The sequence below is a fragment of the Cyphomyrmex costatus genome, unplaced genomic scaffold (genome assembly GCF_001594065.2).
Source record: "Cyphomyrmex costatus isolate MS0001 unplaced genomic scaffold, Ccosl1.0 scaffold685, whole genome shotgun sequence".
Classification (NCBI taxonomy): domain Eukaryota; kingdom Metazoa; phylum Arthropoda; class Insecta; order Hymenoptera; family Formicidae; genus Cyphomyrmex; species Cyphomyrmex costatus.
This window is the reverse complement of record NW_017280250.1, coordinates 980091-1001085: the sequence shown is the minus strand read 5'-3', so window position 1 is coordinate 1001085 and position 20995 is coordinate 980091. Positions and strand designations below refer to the sequence as shown.

The 20995-nt window shown below is 31.0% G+C and overlaps 5 protein-coding genes across 7 annotated transcripts in view; 2 read left to right on the top strand and 3 right to left on the bottom strand.

Annotated features, from left to right (window-relative positions):
* Nucleotides 1–643: 643 nt before the first annotated feature.
* Nucleotides 644–4939, bottom strand: slim (scruin like at the midline). Of its 2 annotated transcripts, XM_018547749.1 has the most exons (5): nucleotides 4255–4939; nucleotides 3627–4095; nucleotides 2898–3131; nucleotides 2073–2402; nucleotides 644–1968 (listed from the first exon to the last, which is right to left on the bottom strand). In XM_018547749.1, the coding sequence occupies exons 2-5, from the start codon at nucleotides 4065–4067 to the stop codon at nucleotides 1792–1794; spliced, it is 1182 nt and encodes a 393-aa protein (XP_018403251.1). In that variant the 5' UTR covers nucleotides 4068–4095; nucleotides 4255–4939; the 3' UTR covers nucleotides 644–1791. The 2 variants fall into 2 exon arrangements, with proteins under 2 accessions (XP_018403251.1, XP_018403249.1); XM_018547747.1 differs by having other exon boundaries at nucleotides 3627–4939.
* Nucleotides 4940–5635: 696 nt separating this feature from the next.
* Rrp45 (exosome complex component Rrp45) lies at nucleotides 5636–8098 on the top strand. Its single transcript, XM_018547744.1, has 8 exons — nucleotides 5636–5743; nucleotides 5931–6025; nucleotides 6144–6366; nucleotides 6570–6787; nucleotides 6915–7142; nucleotides 7383–7510; nucleotides 7733–7818; nucleotides 7916–8098. Exons 1-8 carry the CDS (start codon nucleotides 5678–5680, stop codon nucleotides 8036–8038), a joined length of 1167 nt encoding a protein of 388 aa, XP_018403246.1. The 5' UTR covers nucleotides 5636–5677; the 3' UTR covers nucleotides 8039–8098.
* Nucleotides 8021–12772, bottom strand: LOC108780142 (alkylated DNA repair protein alkB homolog 8). Of its 2 annotated transcripts, XM_018547743.1 has the most exons (9): nucleotides 12594–12772; nucleotides 12257–12470; nucleotides 10730–10880; nucleotides 10430–10661; nucleotides 10188–10352; nucleotides 9900–10100; nucleotides 9298–9677; nucleotides 9079–9234; nucleotides 8021–8662 (listed from the first exon to the last, which is right to left on the bottom strand). In XM_018547743.1, exons 3-9 carry the CDS (start codon nucleotides 10859–10861, stop codon nucleotides 8093–8095), a joined length of 1836 nt encoding a protein of 611 aa, XP_018403245.1. In that variant the 5' UTR covers nucleotides 10862–10880; nucleotides 12257–12470; nucleotides 12594–12772; the 3' UTR covers nucleotides 8021–8092. The 2 variants fall into 2 exon arrangements, with proteins under 2 accessions (XP_018403245.1, XP_018403244.1); XM_018547742.1 differs by lacking the exon at nucleotides 12257–12470.
* A 315-nt stretch (nucleotides 12773–13087) lies between these two features.
* LOC108780170 (Small ubiquitin like modifier) lies at nucleotides 13088–16366 on the top strand. The gene is made up of 5 exons (XM_018547789.1): nucleotides 13088–13263; nucleotides 13427–13495; nucleotides 13567–13644; nucleotides 15313–15384; nucleotides 15831–16366. Exons 1-5 carry the CDS (start codon nucleotides 13249–13251, stop codon nucleotides 15888–15890), a joined length of 294 nt encoding a protein of 97 aa, XP_018403291.1. The 5' UTR covers nucleotides 13088–13248; the 3' UTR covers nucleotides 15891–16366.
* A 3377-nt stretch (nucleotides 16367–19743) lies between these two features.
* The window catches only part of Ubr3 (Ubr3 ubiquitin ligase), a 28805-nt gene continuing 27553 nt past the window's right edge, over nucleotides 19744–20995 (bottom strand). The window contains exons 26-28 of the mRNA XM_018547817.1: nucleotides 20558–20689; nucleotides 20319–20458; nucleotides 19744–20078 (exon numbers count right to left, since the gene is read on the bottom strand). Coding sequence (XP_018403319.1) covers nucleotides 19961–20078; nucleotides 20319–20458; nucleotides 20558–20689 — 390 coding nt within the window. The 3' untranslated portion in view covers nucleotides 19744–19960. The remainder of the gene's footprint in view (nucleotides 20079–20318; nucleotides 20459–20557; nucleotides 20690–20995) is intronic.

Below are 20995 nucleotides of genomic sequence, written 5' to 3'. Positions count from 1 at the left end.
GAATTTGTTACACCATTAATCTCTCTTCTTTTTCTTTTCAACTAGTTAAAGAGAAAAAGAGGAAATTTAAACCATGTAAAAAGTTTCACTGAAAAGAACAAACCTATGCATTTTTTAATATTATTTGCACTTATCATATTTAAATATTCAGAAAAATCTCATCGCCACGCAGTGAATCGTCGATAACCTCTAATTCTAACATTCTTAAAGAAACAGATATAAGTACACATAATACTATATATCATATACATCATTAGAATAAAGGCAGAATGAATATACTGTACATAACATTAAATATATGAATAATGAATTACATCCTTAAATTTAGATAACTCTTTATATATTATTCTTTTTAATTATTCTTATTATATTTGTACAATGTTTTAGATAGAGATGCGTCAATTGCTGTTATATTTTTAGGAACATACCATACATATTTAATAATTTAAACTTAAATGTCAGATTGAATCGTAAATACAATTCTGTAATGTAAAAGGGCAAGTAAGAGTCAGATAAATAAACAGATAACGCTTTAGCACATATATTCAAATAAATGTACTGAGAGACAATAATAAAATTATTAAATTTACTATAGCGCAAATCGACAAAAATTTACATGTTTCGGTTGTATGATTCAGCCCTGTTCAAATGTACAACTAAAATTATATACATAAATCTATCTTATTACATTAAAAACGCAATGCGATATAAAGATAAGAATCGCTATGTTATAGGAAAATTACGATGGACATTCTGGATAGAATAAAACCGACATTGCTCACCAAACGATTGATTAACCGATTGAAATTGTGTTTCACCATGTTCTAATGAGAACATTTTTTTAAGTAATGAAAAAGTATGTAAAGCATTCCATAAACGCGTCTAGCCATTAAAAACTCACCAAAATGTTCAAAACATGTCAGTGGTGAATCGATCGTCAAAGGGTCACATCTTGCAACGAAGTCAGAAGAATCGTCAAAAGAATAAGAGATGGTTACATAATTGCACAATGTTAAAAAATTAAAAATTAAGAAACTCGAGAGATTACTATTACAAGAATAGACACTTCTAACTGTTACGATGAATGACACAATATTGAAATGAGAATTTTGGCGATGCAAAGTCAAATCTTGTTTATGATCGGAATATATGCTTCATGTAATCCCTCTGTGTCTGTCTGGATGTTAAAACCGTTTTTCTGCTTTTTAATATTAAGCATTGCTGATATAAGACGCTTTTTGTAACAAGGTTCTCTATCCAGAATGTGAATGTGCTCCAATTAATCGTAAATGTAAGAAAGAAGAAAAGTTTGATATCTTGGTGATAGTTTGCGTTATTAAATTACAGTTGTCACAAATATAATAAATAATAATGTATAATTGTGTGAAATTACTTTATTACTTACATTCACATTATTATGACAAAATCGTAAAAAAGTTGCATTGAAAGTTATAAAGATGACTCTTCCGTTTTTCTTAGTAAAAAAACTTGATGATAGCTCTGATCGAGTAAGCACATCTAACTCCCTCCATATTTGTTGCCAGTTTTATAACCACAGTGCATCTCAAACCATTCTATAGCAGAGGAAACTTCTCTATATTACTATGAGAAACACAAGCACTCATTTTTCGAAATTCATTATTTCTTGAAAAATCGAAAATTCTAGAAGTTAAGCCATTTCTGTATACATTAAAATATCGAATAATCGGAGCGTAGCCAAACATTTTAAAGTGCGTATAGCATAAAAAATATCTGAATCGAGAATTTGGAAGTATTGAGGAAACTAATCGTTCACCAGTCGCAGAATTCAAGTCTTTGTACGAATTTTAATGGTATCCCCATACTAAGCAACTCGTCCGGTGAAGCATCTTTCAAGTCCTCCCAATAATAATTCAACGCTTGCCAGCAGATCTCAGACAATTTGGGAATAGTCAGCCAAGCGGAGTAAACCGCGTTTGTTCTTTTCACCTGTAATGATAAAAATCTTGGAATAATCATGATACAAATAAAAGAAAGTACATTAAATAAAAAACATTTGTAGACTGTCACGCTATTTAGGGTACGATAATAACCTTGTTGTTCATTTTGACTATACCGCCAAATATGTACATGCGACCTTCCGGAGTCAGCGCGGCCGAATGGAAGTACAATGGACATGGTAGAATGCATTCTCGCAAACGTGTCCATCGCAACGTGCTAAGATTAAGTCGCCAAACATCAGAAAACACTCGGTCGCCATTATAACCGCCCGATATGACGACCGAAGTAACACCGCTCTTCTCATCCGTGTATTGTACGGAACCGTGACAACGTCGTGGGGCCGGTACCATAGTTTCTTCAGTTTCGCCATGCGTGTTTAAAATTTTCCAACTATTAGTCTTCAAATCAAACGCTGGTATTTCCTGAAAAAAATTATTTAAAATATAACATAAGGAAATTAAAATTATTGCATATTTTTATATATAATAGAATTAGTCTAATTCCACCATGATTTTTACAGACAACTCAATGTATTAATTAATATAATATGTGTTTACCTTCTTAAGACTTTATAACATATTAATATATATGTCGCAATAGAAACATAAAATTTAGAACTGCATACAAACTTAATAAATGTATATATGTATATTATATATACTTTTATAGACTCACAATATTATACTTTTATTAACATATAACAAATGCCTATTAAACCTATATAAATATATTTATAAGGAATAACATAATTTTCATATTTGATTGATATTTTTGCTAAAATTCTTTACATAAATGCGTACATTAACTAATGTATATGCAGTTATTAAATTTTACATTTTTACTGTGACATATGTACTGTACAAAGGCAGTTGGGCTACTTTATAGTTTTCAGAAAGCGTTACATGTTATTTACTCACCAAGAAACCATAAGATTCTGTTGAAGTACCACCACCCAAAACATAGATCATCTTGCCATCAAAAGCAAGCTCATGTCTGTATCTACCATATGGTTCTGATTCATCCTTGCCTGAGCAAATATATACTACCTCCCAGATGCCTCTTCTCAGATCAAAGCGGTGAATATCGCAAGTATATTCATAACCAGTAGTGCCACCGACTGTATAGAGATAGGAACCTTGGCATACTAGTGCCTATCCATAGAAATAATAATCTTACTATTATACAAGTTATTATACGTAAAAGTTTATTGTATGGTATACACAAGTAATAGAAAGAAATAATAGTAGGTCAAAATAGTGGTAGATCAGTCTAGAAATTTGTGTCATAAAACTATTCCGACATTCATACATGTATTTAATATTTGATAAATGTTTTTTTTTTAATTTTTATCATTTTAATCAATTATTTTTAATTCTGTCAAGATACCAGTTCAATAACAGAGCAGTTCTTTCTTGTTGATCAATGGTTTGCCAATCAATAGTTAAACCATTAAGTAAATAATTCAAGCTCTGTTCTCAAGTCTATCTCATGTATGATATGAGGACTTTTTAATAAAAAAAAAAATCATTTCAATATGATAGAAACAAAAATTACAAATTTTGGGGTACACGACTATATAAACAAATCTTGATACCGTGTCCCTCAAAAGACAGTAATTTAAAAGATAAAAACAAACATGGTTATACCTGTCCATACTGAGGTTCAGGTAGCTCGCCTATGGCTGGTACAGCGTTTATCGTGCCATCGTCCACATTGCAGACGTACAGCTGATTGCTGCAACTTTCACCAAACGGCACGCCAGTACCACCATACACCATCAGAGTATTGCCACACAGTATTACAGCATTCGACGCCAGTTCATTCGGCATATTTTCTTGGCCAGGCAACCTGGTCCAGCGCTTACTAACAAAGTTGAAACGCCACAGTTCCTTGAACAATGGTTTGCTGGCGCTCCATGTCTGATCATCACGCATGTCTGGGTCGGTATCAGATACGCACGGATTGAAACCACCATATGAGTACAGGTTCCGATGATCACAGGCGATCCGGTGGCCGCTTCGGCCCTTTGGCTGTTCTGTCCCGTTCACCTTGGGCTTGGTAAACACAAACGGTTTAAACATGTACATGGTCTTCGTCGTTGTCAGTGCCGTGTACCTAGTCGTAATGCGACGAAAAGCAGATACAAAAGCAATCAGAAACTTGGCGAACTACGAGGCACTCCTCTTTGATGAGGCTCTGCCACACGCTGCGGTCATTTCCTAACCCCAAAAGCGCCGACCTAATCTTCATGCGAAATCGCAACCACTCACCTACCTGTCTATATCTATCTATTTATCCTAAACAAGATTCGTCCGATTTGTTCTTTCGAGAACTCTCGTGTTTGTGGCACGTTATCAATGACTGGGATCACCCTGGTGACTGCCTTGGGGAAGAATTGTCGGTCATCTCGCGCGAAGGAGATTTGCGACACGTTCCCCTCTTTCCACACTGTCGTGCACTAGTTGGAACTAGGTTTTCCGTACAGGAGATCCAAGGAATTCAAGCGAAGTCGCCTTTTCTGTCGTGACCACACAATATTGCTCTTCCTCTTCTTTTCTAATTATGAAGTCTCTGAGTATTGAAATCACTTTCTTCTTTTTCTTCTACTTCGATGATTATCTGGCCCGAAGGTCACAGTACTTAACAAACTTGAAATGTACTGATTGAGTCGTTCACTTTCTTACGAGGACGACCGACATCTTCCGCGTGGGCGCGCTGTTCTTCACTATACCCTCAAAATAGATTTCCGACCTAATATTCAGGATCGCGGTTTCTTGTGGATCTTAGGCAGGACGTGCTTTTTCAGGGCACAATTTTGACAGTTGACTCCAAGAGACTACAAAACGCGCAAGCTTACCCTTGAAATTCAAAGTTGCCGTTATTCACTTCATCTCCTTGTGCGCAACAAGCACACTCAATTATATACCCCTTGTCTTTCAGACGAGCGTGGGAGAGTCAACGAGAGCGTAACCGTGTTTATTTTCGGACATAAAAACAATCCACGTTACCAGAATACCGGATGATAGTACAGTACCGGAGAACGTTCCGTAAAGTCCCGTGACATCCACCGGAACACTTTCGGAATTTTTGATGGAAATGGAAGCAAAAACAATCATATGGGAGTGTCTAGAGTCCCTAGAAAAATTCCAAATATCAATCGCTGTAATTGGTTGTTGTCAATCTAGTAACTTTGTAATCAAAAACAGGATTTTGCTCCGTATAAATGATACGATTTTTCTGATTGGTTAAGCCCATTCTACATTGGTCGTATCGTAGACGTCGCAGGCCACAAATTTGTTGCAACAGCCAATCCGATGTGTCAATTAGAAGTCTCACGCTTACGATGCTACGATACGACCAATGTAGAATGGGCTTTAGAGAGTCGTTGTACGACGCATATCGGATGCAGTGTGAATCCATACACTTTTGCATAACGCATAAACCATATACATAAAGAATTTGATTGGTCCATTGATTCATGCATAAGAAAATGGGCCAATGAAATTCCTTATACACATGCTTTATGCGTTATGCAAAAGTGTGTGCTACGGCCTTTATTTTACTGCATGCAACGTCGTGTGCGGATTTATAGGTTATAATTATTTATTGACATAAACTAATTTCAAGACACAAATAATTTGTCGTGCGTAAAAGTACTATAAGTTTTAATACCTTTCCTTGATAATATTTTTTAAAAATGAAGGAAATTCCTCTTTCGAATTGTGAACAAAATTTTACAAATAAATGTATAGAAGAAGAAACGGTAAGTATTTTTCTTGCAAACGTATTAGACAATAATTCTTACATCTTTTAAAAGTTATAGTTTAATTAGTATATTGTTATTTTAATATTGTGTGTTATTATAATTTATAATTTATTTAAAGATTATTTTACAATTATAGATATATATTTTGAAACAAATGTATTTTGATAAATCTATCATATTTCAGAGATTAGATGGTCGAAAATTATTAGAACCACGTTCAGTAAGAATTTTCTTTGGCTCTAAGTGGGGATGTTGCATGGTATCTCTTGGACACACAAGGTAAATTTTACTTAATAAGATTTGTACAAATTATTTTTATAATTTGTATATAAATATATACAATTGTATATAAATTGTTTTATAAATACATAAAACATCGAAAAAAATCCTTTTGCAGAGCAGTAGCACAGGTATCATGTGATGTACAACAACCGAAAGCATCTCGTCCTAATGAAGGCACGATACGCATAAATGTCGAACTTACTCCTTTAGCAGCACAACATTTTGAAGGTGGCAGACTGTCCGAAGCAGCTATATTGATCAGCAGACAGCTGGAAAAATGTTTTAAAGATTCAAAATGTATAGACTTAGAATCTCTCTGTATAGTAGCTGATAAGAAGGTTATTAGAATGCTTGTTATTGAGTATTATCCAACAAAAGATACAGATACACGATGAATTATTATATCCTTGTTTATCAAGTTAAACTAAGATCAATTGCTGCTACATTGTGTCATTTGTGTTTCTTCTAAAAAGCACCTGCTCAATATTATGATATTTATATTATAATTTGTTATATTATGATTAACAGTTTTCTTATTTAGGTATGGAATTTGAGAATTGATATTAATATCATAAATCATGATGGAAATCTTGTGGATTGTGCTTCTATAGCAACGCTCGCAGCTCTTATGCATTTTCATAGGCCAGATGTCACATCTACTGGCGAAGAAATTATCATACATCCAGCTTCCGAGAAAGATTTTCTGCCATTAACATTGTTCCACTATCCAGTCTGTATATCTTTTATAACTTTTAAAAGGTTAGTTGAGGAAAGAAAAATTGTGTACAAAATAAAAGATTCCTTCTTGAATAATGTAGCATAGATAAAATTTAGCAATTTCTGGATTATACGCGCGAATAATATAAAATCTATTTGAATTTTACAGTGGCAACACTATAATGGATCCTACTTATACAGAAGAAAGAGTTGGTGTCGCTCAACTTACTCTCGGCATGAACTCTTATAGAGAACTTTGTAGCTTGCATTTCGATTATTTAACAAAAACCATGACAGTCAAAGACGTCATATCCGCTGTTTCTAATGATGCAGCTAATTATGCAACAAAATTAGTACAGCAAATCAAGGAAGCAGTAATCAAGGATGTGCAATCAAGGTATGATTTTATGTTGCTCTCTTAAAATAATTTCTTATTTATATTGTATATCAACTTAATTTTGAAATTATATTTATTAATATAAAACGTTATAAATAATCTAATTATTCATGACAAACATTAACTTTTGTTATTCACGTACAATTTAATTTGAAATATTAATCAGAGAAGAAATGCTCTAATTATTTTTTAACAATACGGAAGAAAATTAAGAATATTCTAAAAAATATTTTATTATAGGTACAAAAAAGATGACAGCAACATATCTAGATTTAAAGAAAGCATTCAAGTTAATAAATTAACGACAACAATTGGCAATAACATTAGCATTAAATTACGTAAATGGGACGCAATGGATATAATCGAAGGTATTTCATCCAATTTATTTTTTAATATGTATATGTTAAGATTTTAAATTTGTTTTATATAATTAATTTTATTATATTACAAATTTTAATTTTTTATAATCATATTTAATTAGAAATAGAATTAGCTTTTCATTACATTGAATTAATAATTAAAGATTTATTTTATTTTACTTATGTTATATATATATATATATATATATATGCATGTTCATAATTTTATAGATAATTTCATGGAAATAGAGAATGAGGAAAAAAGTCGTATTATAAAATATGAAGAAGGATCTGCTGAATTAATACCCTTTTCCAACGTGCGTATACAAAAAATATGTATTTAGTATTGTAGTAATTTTTTCGAATTTGCTCAAATTGATAATGAATCGCAATAATTTTTTAATATTCTTACAGGATTCAATTAAGAAAGAATATTTTAATACATATAGCTCTGATTCAGACAATGACATTTTCGTCAAATCACCAAATCCAGAAAAAAAAGATATAGACTTAGTATACTTAACAGATAGCGACTAGATTTTAAAATATATATTTTTGAAAGATTAAATGAGCTCAATCTAAATTTTTATTCTATAATCTCTCTACACATTTCTCTAAAATTACACACCAATTGCCTTCATCATAGTACACCTGTTTAATCGAGACCGATGGTATTTTCGTGCACAATTTCACAAGCTCGCCATCGCGAAATACATGATAATATCTCAGAAAGCGTTCACCACTCTTCTTAGTCCAAGGAACCAGCATGTCGCTCCGAGGGAAGACTGTTCTATTTTTGTGAATCGGTAACGTTATATTACACTCAGAGATTTTCTCATAATTGATTTCACTCTCATTGATGTTCTCAGATTCCTTGCTCTTTTTACCAGACTTCACATACAGCGAATCCTTGGAATTCCTGTGTTGCTCCATTGCCCACACATAAATCAAACATCTTCCCTTTGGTCTCAGTACTCGAACTATCTCGGAGATAGCTCTTAGTCTTCGTTCGTCAGAGGATAAATGATGAATGACTGCAATACTGATTGCTGCGTCCACGGAATCGTCTTTGTACGGTAAATACAGGCAGTTACACTGAATAACCTCGAAGTTTCGTTTGCGACATATATCTATCAATCCGGAGTTATAATCACATCCCATCTACAATAATCCTTGAGATTATAAACGCCTTTGCTTGGAAAGGTATAATGTAAACCAAACTAAATTTCAGCATATACATTCAACTTTTCTTTATATCTAATAATATATTCCTATTAATTAAATACTAAACAATAAAATTGAAATAATATAACAATAAACGACCTCTTTCTTAAGAAATGCAAACATTAATAAAAAGACAGCTAGGACTCGGCGCAATAAATAGAGTGCAATCACATTTATATAATTACTTTTTGCAAAATCGAAATGTACGGTTTGTGAATTTCAATTGTAGTTGAAAAACATATTAAAGTAATTGAAAAATTATGACACTCCGTTTATTGTGTCATAACGACTTTCTTTTCATTAATGTTTCATATTAGTTAAGAGCATATAATTAATAAAATGATAACAAGTACCTTAAATACATTCTGATTTCCATTAAGATATTTGCCATTTCCACAACCCACATCTAAAAGTAATGTACCTTTTTCTAAACTTTTAAGGAATTTTGTTACACAAGGCCATCGTTTACATCGTGTCTCGCTAAAGTGATTAGATATTTCTTCATAAACCTGTAAGAACACAATTTCGGTAATTATAAGAAACAAAACATTCACACGTTCGAACTTACATACTTTATGTACATATGAATTTTCCAATCCCGACGCCATCTTGTCGTCAATGAAAATTTCACGTCTGGCAGTATCACAGTAGTCTTTGAAATCACAATAGCATTCACCACGTCGTACTTTTCTGAAGGTGAAAGATACTCTGATGCCACGTTCCTGTGTCGTGGGTCCATTTTCTGTCTTGATAACATCATCGTAACGAGGAGAGATGCTATGCTTCCATGCATATCTCGCTTCTCCTGTCATAATCAATAAAGATCTGGTTGGCAGAAGAATTTCGATTCTTTTATCTTCCTTTATGAAATTCATAATGCACATGGATCCCAGGGACAAAGATAATATAGTGTCCTCGAAGACGCTATGTGTATCAATGTGTGGTGGTATACCTGAATAAGATCATATATCATATTACGAAATAACTTCTAAATTAACTCGATTGTATTTAATTCTATGTTTAAAAAAATATTAAATTTGTACAATTTATATAAATAATATGATGTCAATAGTAATTAAAGTAAGAAATTAAAATGTTTAATCGAAAAAATCTTTACTTTGTTAAAAAATTTTTAATAAGCACAATTTTAAAATTATATGAATATCTAATTTACCTTGACCAGGTAGATACCTATTAACAGTCAACTGATCATAAGTGTACTTATGACCATGTTTATCAAATAAAGTTTGTAGAAATTTGTATTCCTGGGGAATTGGCACAATGGGTTTGTCAGGATTTACTAGGTTTGTGCCATATTCGAACTCGTATCCAAAATGTTTTACATCTCTGTATTTCAGTTGTGACCAGACAGTTCCTAAAATAGTAGTTGAAACAAGAAAACTCTATTTTAAGCTATCTTCTTAATGACATTTTTTAAATTACTATTGTAAATCTATTTTACCATATTGATCCCAACTAATTGATTGCAAATCTATCACATTTTTACATTTGTCCCAATCAACTGTTTCTAACAACATTTTCTCTTGCTCCTCTGTTATAAAATTCTCTATTAAAGTTAAACCAGGTGGAAATGCAGAATCAGATACAAAATAATCTGTGATAGGAACTAAAAAAAGTTTTACATTATTACATGAATTCTAAATTATAATTGGAATTATGTAGTTCTGTCAAAATAGTATATACCTCTTTCAGTATAACATACATATAACGGGCCATTTTGACCTGGAAGCTTAATGCGTCCATGAATATAATTATATACACATGTTGCATCCTCCTTTGAGTTGCATGTGACAAAGCAGTACGTTTTGCCTGTTGGCATTGTCAGAGTATATTTGGAGATCAGAGGATCTAATACACACTGCAATGTCTCTCTCTTGATACCGGTAACCAGACCACCATTGCATATCATTAGGTGCTATGAAAAATATCAAGCTTAGTAATTAAAACATTCCACGTTCTAGTATAGAATGCGCAAACATTTACCTGGGTAGGATGTTCAGTGCATTTAATGTTCATATCTCGGAACAATCTATGATAAGCACGTTTCTGTTTTCGTACGCTTTTTCTATCGTCCCTCTCTATAATCGTAATATTCGTCTTGTCACTTGCAGACATAATTTTCGATGTTTAAGTGCTTTAAGGAAAAAAAAGAGCTTCATCACACACAATCATACTGCTGTATCAGTTGAAAAAGTCGATTGTTCTATTTATAAATACAAATTATAAATAAATTATTGACTACTCTCTCTTCAGAACTTATTATTAATACTTTCTTCAGTAACTTCTTATTAATTTTTCTATTTGAGAGTTTCTACATTCATATATGTAGAATAATTTAGTAAGTCAAAAGATAAGCTGAAAACGAGTATTTTTTTACATATACCGTTTTTTTACAATTTGTTTAGATAACCTTTTACATAATATAATATATAAAGTATAAAGTAATCTTTCAATACCAGAACCCATACACGATTTTAACATAGAATATAAAACTGAAAGCAAAAGTAAAATCAATGGATGCATCCAGAAACACGACTGCTCATTAAGCTCAATGAGTTCTTGTATACCTGTTTGGTTTATATTTTTAGATCTAATGGAATATGCCAATCAGATAAAAAAGCTCATTGAGCACTTAGTAAGCGGTCGTGCTTCTGGATGCACCTAATAATGGTAGATTGCAATTTATTTTTCCACGATAGAAAACTTCGTGCGCATGTGTGAGATGGTGAAAGCTCAATTTGGCGAAGTAACAAAGCAATACCTATTACGTAGAATTCACATAATATGAGAATTTGATGAAGACAAAAATATCGCTAACTAGAATCGAATTCTGTTATTGAATATTGTATTATCGAATGTCATATGCTGTACATCGAAATCAGAAAGAAATTTGAGAATGGACATTTCAGTCTCTTTTCATGTATCAAGTCTCATAGTCAATAAAAAGTCAAAATAATTTTATTTTTATTCTTAACGTTAATATACAGTCAAAGTTTGTAACTAAAAATAATCATTTTGACTTAGTTTCATGATGTCAAAACAAAGTAGCTTCCTCTTGACTTGGTATGTTATAAGAATAAGGATTTTCCAAGAATGTGGATAAAATTTTTGGAAAAAATAAAACTCAAGCAAATGTACATTGTTAAATATACTAAAGGAACAATTAATACTCCAATACCTTAAAATAACATTTTATTTTATATTTTATCCTTTAAATAAAATTTCCTTTTAATTCATGAACTGCTGAAATATTAAAGCTAATGTTTCTACATGTTTCCAAATTTACATCTAAATGTTTAGGAAAATTAATCTTTTATTTGCTTGATATATCGGACTGAGCAATTTTTCATGTGATTAAAATCATATCTTTTACAGAATAATCTGTCAACTGTCTCAATTCGTGCTCTTCTTGATTGTATGCTTTGCATTTATACAAATGCGAAATCATCATAGATTCTTGCCGTTTCTCTATACATTTTTCTAGAATGGACAATTTTACGCTTAACATACCAAAGTTTGCATTGAGCAAAATTGTTGCAATAAGTAATGATGTTGATAGTGCTTTTAGGGCTTTTACGGGAATTATTTTCGAAGATACTAGAAGGTTTGTTGTGTTTTTATCCATTGATAATGTCAACACTTTATGAATCCTGCCGGTCACTTTATCGCAAAGAATTCAAACACACACAGTCACAGAGAGTTGTGCAAAAGAAACCCCTCTATCCTATTATATATAAAAGGAACAAAAGAAACATCTTTAAACCTCCAAGGAAGATCGAGCAAATTTTAGGAAATCACAAAGATCAAAGATCTCCACTTAGTTCTGTAGGAAATATACAAAAAATACCTTGCTTTTACGGTCACGTAGAAGAATGGTCACGTGTACATGAAAGAACATCAACAAGATGTCAAGGCTCCCTTCGTTTTTTGAGAAACAGCATTTCGACTCTCATTTACGTTATTTTCTATTAAGTATGTATGTACATACATACACACATACAAACACACACCTTGCCCACACGTACAGTAACGGCCAATCAGATTTAGGCACACTTTACTCGTCAAAACTAGAGTCCCTATAGGGACTCTAGTCAAAACCTTCCCCTCCGCATCTTTATGCTCTGTCTCTATATTTCTATGCTATGCTCGCCACCACTCGCCGCTAGGTTGCGCTAGATACGCAACGCTTTCTAAAAGAACGTTCGTAAACTTCACAAATCGTAGCCTCAATCCTTCTCCGCATTTCAAAGATAATACGATAACCTAGCGTAACTTTAACTAGCCTAACCTAACTACAATCGCGTCGCAAGAAAAAATCGGATAAGTTTGTGAACAGTCGACCGTTACAGTCCTTCGTTCGCTGTCGTTTGCTCCTAGCACAAGAAGTTGGAATATCTAGACTGTGGAAACTGACAAAAACTCGGCGCCATATTGCAATCTTGTGTTTGGTTAGCGTTTTCTGGCGCGTGGTGAAGAAGTTTGTTGTAATTTAATTGATAACGATGTCCGACAATCAGGTAAGCATCCCCGGTACGCGCGATTGGCGTCCTCGCGATCTCGCCGTGACGCTTTCGCGGCTGTGGCCGCGACCGCCGGCAATTAGTTCGCCGGGATATTCCGAATCGAACTCCGCCGTGAGTTTGAATGAACTAGTGTTCTAACCTTGTCGTGTGCTACTAGGAACAAAAACCCGAAGCCGGCCCAGGCGACGCAAATTCAGAGTACATCAAACTCAAAGTCGTTGGAAATGTAAGCGATACATGCTAAAATACCAATTTTTGCGCGCGCGCAAAACACATTAGATCCATTTTTTCTTCCAGGACAGCAACGAGATTCACTTTAGGGTAAAGATGACCACTCAAATGGGCAAGCTAAAGAAGTCCTACAGTGATCGTGTGGTGAGACCCCTCGTTTATTATTTTTTGATTGCATATCTTGTTCACCATGTGGAGTCTTATTAAAGTAATATGATAAGAATATAGATTAATGAAGAAATAGGTATCTAGAAATTTTGTTTCAGTTTACTGACGCACTTCCGGTAACTTTATAGTTGTAACATCAGAATTTTTAAGATTAATACTTCTTATTTGATGATAATATTCTTGCAATTCTTAAATATTATTAGGAAAATAATTGATTATTCTAACTTGTAATATAATTTGCAAAATTTCTTGTATTAGATTAACATATTTTGATGTTCATTCAAATACAATCAGTAGGCAATGTCTTGCCAAGAGACCTTCTAATCTGGGAGTTAAATCTATGGGTGTCTTCCAAAAAATATTTCAGTATGTACAACACAGCGATTATCTTGTCTTTTTTTTAACATTGGTGAGCAACAAGGATGTAATGATTTGCTATATCAGACCATGTTACGTATGTCTCTTGTTGGAAGGCATCTTTTTCTTTAAATAAAATTAAAATTATAAAAAATGACCAAATTTATTAGATGTTGACCAATGAAATTATTCTTCTAGTAAATTTGCTCATTTTTGTAGTTTTTACTTTGTTTCAAGATATATAATCGATTCCTTGATCTGTATTCACATTCTGTCCTTAATCTGGATCTAGAATGAGTCGATAGTCTTAGGGTGCAAACCCATGCAGCGGAATAGCGTAACGCGGAACGAGAGCAGAACCAATAACGAGCATTCTGTGTTTCTAGAGAATCTCGTGATTGGTTCTGCTCTCGTTCCGCGTTATGCTATTCTGCTGCATGGGTTTGCACCCTTAGAAGTTGGTTGCTGGCCAACTCTACGAATTCACTTATTTTAACCAATCCTGATTCACTGACTCTCCTTCAAACTCACTTCAGAATTACATATTACAGACTATCATTGTAGATTTGGTCATTATGGATATGTTTCTTATTCCTGTACTAAACAACACTGATCACTCTTTCTCATTTTTGCCAAGTATTGAACATGTATTTATGTCACTTTAAGTTTCAAAAATGTTCACCAATTTAACTACAGAAAACGGATTTATTGTATAACATTTAGTGTAACAATAAGGATAAAATAATATGCTTTGAATTCTTGAAAGCACTCCAGAAAGAAAGTACCCTTTGCCGTCCGATATTTTTCATCAAATTCGCTTCAGTCAAAAATTGAGATATTATATATTTTTGAATATATCTTTCTTTATGTTGCATAACTGTAGAACGAGATAAAACATATCTTTTCTTACTCGCACAATTTTAAAGAAAAATATTGAATCTCTTATGGCCAGACTCTGATTAAATTCTCTAGGCTTACACAATAGTGTAAGCGCCTATAAGAGAATCATTTTCTATCTTCTTTTTTAGGCGCTTACAACAATTTACACGAGTCATATCGCTTATTTATATGCAAGCCAGCGAATTACGAGCACTTGAGATTCGTTTTTTCTTTTTATTGAACTTTTTGCACTGTGAAGAGAAAAAAGATAAAAGATGAACTAAGTAAGAAACTCAAGTTGAAAAAACAGATCTAAACCGATCGGATTTTAATAATGGCTGAACTGATCATTCTGAATTGGCTTAAATTAATTATTACTCACACGATAATAATTCTAATTTTGTTTAGGGTGTACCTATGACGTCACTTAGGTTTCTCTTTGATGGTAAAAGAATCAACGATGACGAAACACCAAAGCAGGTAAATCAGTTTTATAGTTTGCATTTGGAATTGATTGACACAGATAAGTGAGAACTTACTTACCAGAAAGATCTTATTTTCCAATTAATATCAAAATGTTTGTTGTACATTTTTGTTAAATATTTATGATATTTTAAAAGATGAATTTAAAATTAATCTAAGAAATATATGTTAATTATGTGAAATGTAAATTTGGAAAATAACTTTTTTCTTTTTATTATATGATGTCTTATATTTATATGATAGGCAAAATAATAAGTAATCTTAATTTGCCCTCAAAGATCAAAGTGGCGAAAACTTATTGATTCACCTACATATATAAATAATTATATGTATAAATAATCAATATTTTAGTGTCACATATTTATTCATATTTTAAACTAATTAATTATTTTTAAACTATTATAGTATTAAAAGTATTATTAATAAGAGACCATTAATTTTAGCTGGAAATGGAAAATGATGATGTCATTGAAGTTTATCAAGAACAAACAGGTGGTCGTTAACTAAGGAGAGACGGAGGATCATTTCGTTCTAATATTTTATAAAGTGGAAGTGACTCTTATAAGAAAAAAATGGACAAGTTTATAAGTATGCTTATGTACACACTTACACACTTATACATACATACACACAATACACATATACGGATGTTTAAATAAGATGTAATTTCCTGATTTCACATACGATATTGTAAAATGTGTTGTCTTACATTCCTGTACCGAGGCGAATAATCTGGAGCGATTAGATTACAAATCCTCGGATCATTTTGTAAAACACATGTGCGGACAGTCACATGTCAACATTGCATGTTGTATGGTGTCTGTTTTCGTATGTCATCAGGACAATTTTCAGAAATAGAATAATTGAATTGTGCGCCAATATAAATGCGTTTGACATTTGTAAACTCCTTGTCTTTAAAATTACTCCTGAAAATCTCGTGTTTTTCTTTATGCTAATTTCTTACTTAAATCTCTTTCTCTACGCCTTTTTATGTTTGAATACAGGAAATAATGTGTATTACATACAAAGTCTAATACAAGAAATAATTTGAAAGGTATGACGAAATTGTTAGGCGTGTTTAAGTACAATTATAGTAATTATAGAACTTTTCTTTTCGAGTAATTGGAATATGTGAATTGTAATGAAAAATTGATATCGTGCTTAATGTTTGGGAGCATTTAGAATTGGCATAATTCATTTTATTCTCTTAGAAAGTTGTGCAACATTTTCAATTTTTACTAATCATAAAACGTGCACTTCATATAATAGTAATAAATACAAATGCTCCCCAGAGAAATTTATTCTTAACCATTTTCAGATAATTTTTGCTCCCAACCGTAATCTTTCTTTGCAATAAAATACCAAATTTATATGTATAAATAAACGTATGATATAAAAACCATGTATCTCAAATTTATAAAATAAATGGCAAAGAAAAAAATTGTGTGGCATAATTTAAAAAAAGGAACAAAAACAATCTAAGATCACTGCATATATTAATTTCTTCTGTATTATAATGGTCCAGGAGAGTATGAAATTCGAATTAGATTTTACGTTCCCTTTTTTTGTACGAATAATGATATTCCAAAACATAATTTTTTAGAAATATGTATACACATATATTATATAGTATATTATATGTGATTATATGCTAAATATGATTTCAAGATACGATCTCCATTCAAGAAATAAATAATTTTTAATAATTGACGAAGACATAGAATTTAATAAATAACGAGACAGTATCAAATCTTGGATAGAATCGGTTTTATTTATACACATTGATCATATCCGACAGTTATAATAATTCATTAGCTTTCAGGTCTTTCTTTCAAATCGTACATGTTTTATCATAAACTCTTAATTATAAGCACAACTCTAAAAATAATATATAGTTATGTACAAATTATTTTATTTCGAGCATTGACTAATAATGCAATATGTGGCGAGCTATGTTATTATTACATTTGTACAATACGAAAGTACAGGAGGAAAAATTTTTTTCTAGAAGAAATTTTATTTTGCGAACATGATTAGGTATGCGGTAAAAAATTCAGAGCTGCATCGTAAAGTCTAGATGTACATACAGAATAGCCCACAATTTGCGATCTCGATTTTAACGATAGACTTTTTTTAATTTCTAATTGGTGTTTCTTTAATTTATAATATTTTTTTGTAAAATCTTAAAATTAAATTAATATGATAGTATTAAAATTAATTTATTAAAATTCTATGAAAATAATAAACGAGTTCGCATATGATATTGATATTAATTGAAAAAATATTAATATTTAATGTGAATTTATTATATTTTAATTTTTTCGAATATTTAATTCATAAAAAAATTTAGAGATACTTTTTTATTAAAATTAACTCTTGGAGGTTCTATCGTTAAAATTAAAGGCACATTATGGAATATGTATACAGGGAGGGGCATTTAAAACAGGTCACCTGAATAACTCGCTTGTTTTTGACAATAGAAGAAAAAGTGTCAAACAAAAGTTGCTTGGTCGAGGGGCACATAATGTGATGTCAATAATTGTTTTTTTGATGGAGGCGGCGCTAAAAAGATATAAAGGTCACCTCCATTTTTTTAAATGGAGTTATTTAATTTTTTTTAGATAACGTGATTCCTCTAATTATTTTGCATATAAAAGTATTAAGGTAGAGATACCAAAAACCCAATAGTTTTCGAGATATTTTACACTTTATTTTGATACATATTGACACAAAATGTTAAATAACTCGTAAACTGTTGACTTTTTGATTATCGTACCTTAATACTTTTGTGAACAGAATAATGAGATAAATCAAATGGTGTAAAGAAAACACATAGTTGTGTATTTAAAAAATTATCCATTTTGTATACATATTTTTTTTAAAGCAACTATGTGTTTTCTTTACACCCATTTCTTTTAAATGCCCCTCCCTATATATACTATATTCTCCAAAAATATCCGATATATAAGTTGCTCTTTTACAACAAGCCATGTACCGCAAATCAATATATATTTAACCATATTATGCATTGATATAATAAAGTAAGAGAAATTATTCATGATACAAATGTTCAAATTGAAAATTAAATATATATATTTAATTTCCGATGCAATAGATTATAAATTATATAAGTAAATATTTTTACGTTTTAACTATGAATTTGATATGTTCTATAATAATAATAAATTTAACTATTAATAAATTTATATTTTCAGTAAAATTTATATTAATTAAAAACAAATTTAATAATTAATTTCATTAAACTTTTGTCAAAGTTTGAGAGCACAAGATATAAATGTCTCTGCCTATAAACAGAAAATTATGTGATGTAATTACATATTTATATAAGATTAATATAATCTGAGAATAAGACATATAATAATAAATATAGAAATTATATATTTTACATGTCTATGGCATCGGATAATTTTTAGACTCATAATATTCTATGTAATTTTATAATTCAAGAAAAAATTTTTCTAATTTTATAATAGTTTAATCGCGTCATATTCCGATCCATGGTGTAAGAATATATGTATATGAAATATCCTATGATATATAACATATCATATTTATACATATATATCATATGATTCTATATTATATTGACATTTACATCGTGTTCCGATCAATATTTAATGCTTTCGATGTGTGCACCTTCTGTTTTCAATTGAAGGTAACTTCGCCATACGAAAAAAATTAAAAATTTATTTATTTTATAAATATCTATAAAGCATCTGGCGAAACAGAAAAAAATTAATAAATTATTTCTCTTTTCAAAATGAATAATTTTTTTTCGCTCGAAGCAACACATATCTTTTCTCATCTCTTTCTGATTATTATCACTTACATATCATCTTCTAAAGGATACAAATACTACATACTAAATAAGTACTTCTTTTTCGTTATTATAACATAATTTATATGCTTACATGCATATATATGTATATATGTATATGTATATATACAGAATCTCTAGTTTTAATTTTTCTCTACAATATAATCTCCGAGATTGCTGGTTATCACAAAAATATCTAGGATCAAAATTACTCCATTTTTTTTATACAGCTGTATAATTTAAAAGAAAAATGTATAACTTCGATTTGAATTTTTTTCTTTTCAGTAACCATTAATTTTGGAAACAATTATACAGAAAAATTAAAATGTGGAAACAGCTCTGTATACGTACTTAAATAAAATGTACAAGTTTTCAATCTGAGAGCATACACAATTTCTACAGATCTAGTACGTATTATTCAAGTTATTATACGCAGCTATATGAACAAAATCTATCCTTTAGACGTTCTTTTTCTTAATACTTTCATTTATCATTTATGTCTACTACTTTTACTCGCGATTACATAATAAATATATAATATCTGTTGAAGAACGATCTATCTCCCTTAGTCTCTAAAGCGTGGGCATTATTGCGAAAGGGCGAGGCATTTTGTGTGAGAATAATTTGTAGGAGTCGCGGGAATGAGATAGAGAGAGGAAGAAAGGAAAGAAAGGAGAGTCTTCTTCAATTCTGAGATTAGATGCGACGAGCGACATGTGATAACATCGTGATGGGTCACAGAGCATCGCGATGCCATACCCATGTTTTTTTCGTATGGTCGAATCTGTGTGCTAGCCATTGTTGTTCCAAAAGCTGATATCTGTCCTGGCTAAGATATAAGGGCTTGCCACGTCTACAAGATTATTTGTAATATAGCAAATAAAATATTAAATAATAGTATTAAAAATTACATCATTTCTTTAAAAAATTAACTTGTAATTTATCACAAAAGCAATTTAAATACTTATAAATAAAATATACTTTTAGTTTTAACATGTTAAAAAAATTAGAATAACAAATATTTAATGTTTAGTAACACGTATTATTATTCATATACATTTTTATTCTATATTGTGTAATAAATCATACTTACTTTAGATCTCTATCTTCTTCTTCAAAGTCATCAAGATACAAAGATCCCCATAAACACGCTCGCCGACCGCGTATCACGATAATATAAGTTGAAGTCACTACGAGGTAGATGCCAGTCCCACCGCCACAGTCGATTGAATGCTAAGTATATAAAAATATGAAAAAATGTTTACAAGTCTGATATTTATAATATTGGATGATTTTAATATTTTATCGTGCCTATGTAAATTTTATGCTCACCTGAATAGCTTCAAACACATTCATTTGTCTACAACAATTCTGTTTGAGGCAGACGATAGTACCGCACAATAAACAGATGCTGATCTCTTGCGGTACAGAATGACACATGCTGCACTGTCGCTCGTGATAATACTGAAAAGAATTAATACATATATACTTACATGGACGATAAAAGCTAGTATATGAGTATTATAAAATAATACATAATGTATATAACAGTATATGACAGTATATAACAGGTACATATATATAAAGAAAACATTCTAATTTATAGAATGTTTGAATTAAAATACAAATATGTTTATACTTCTTTATCATCTATTATTACAATCATTTTCTCTTTATACATATTTCTTCTTTTCATTTTTTTAATTAGTTGAATTAATGAGTTTATGATATTTTTAAACGCACGAACTTATATATATATATATATATATA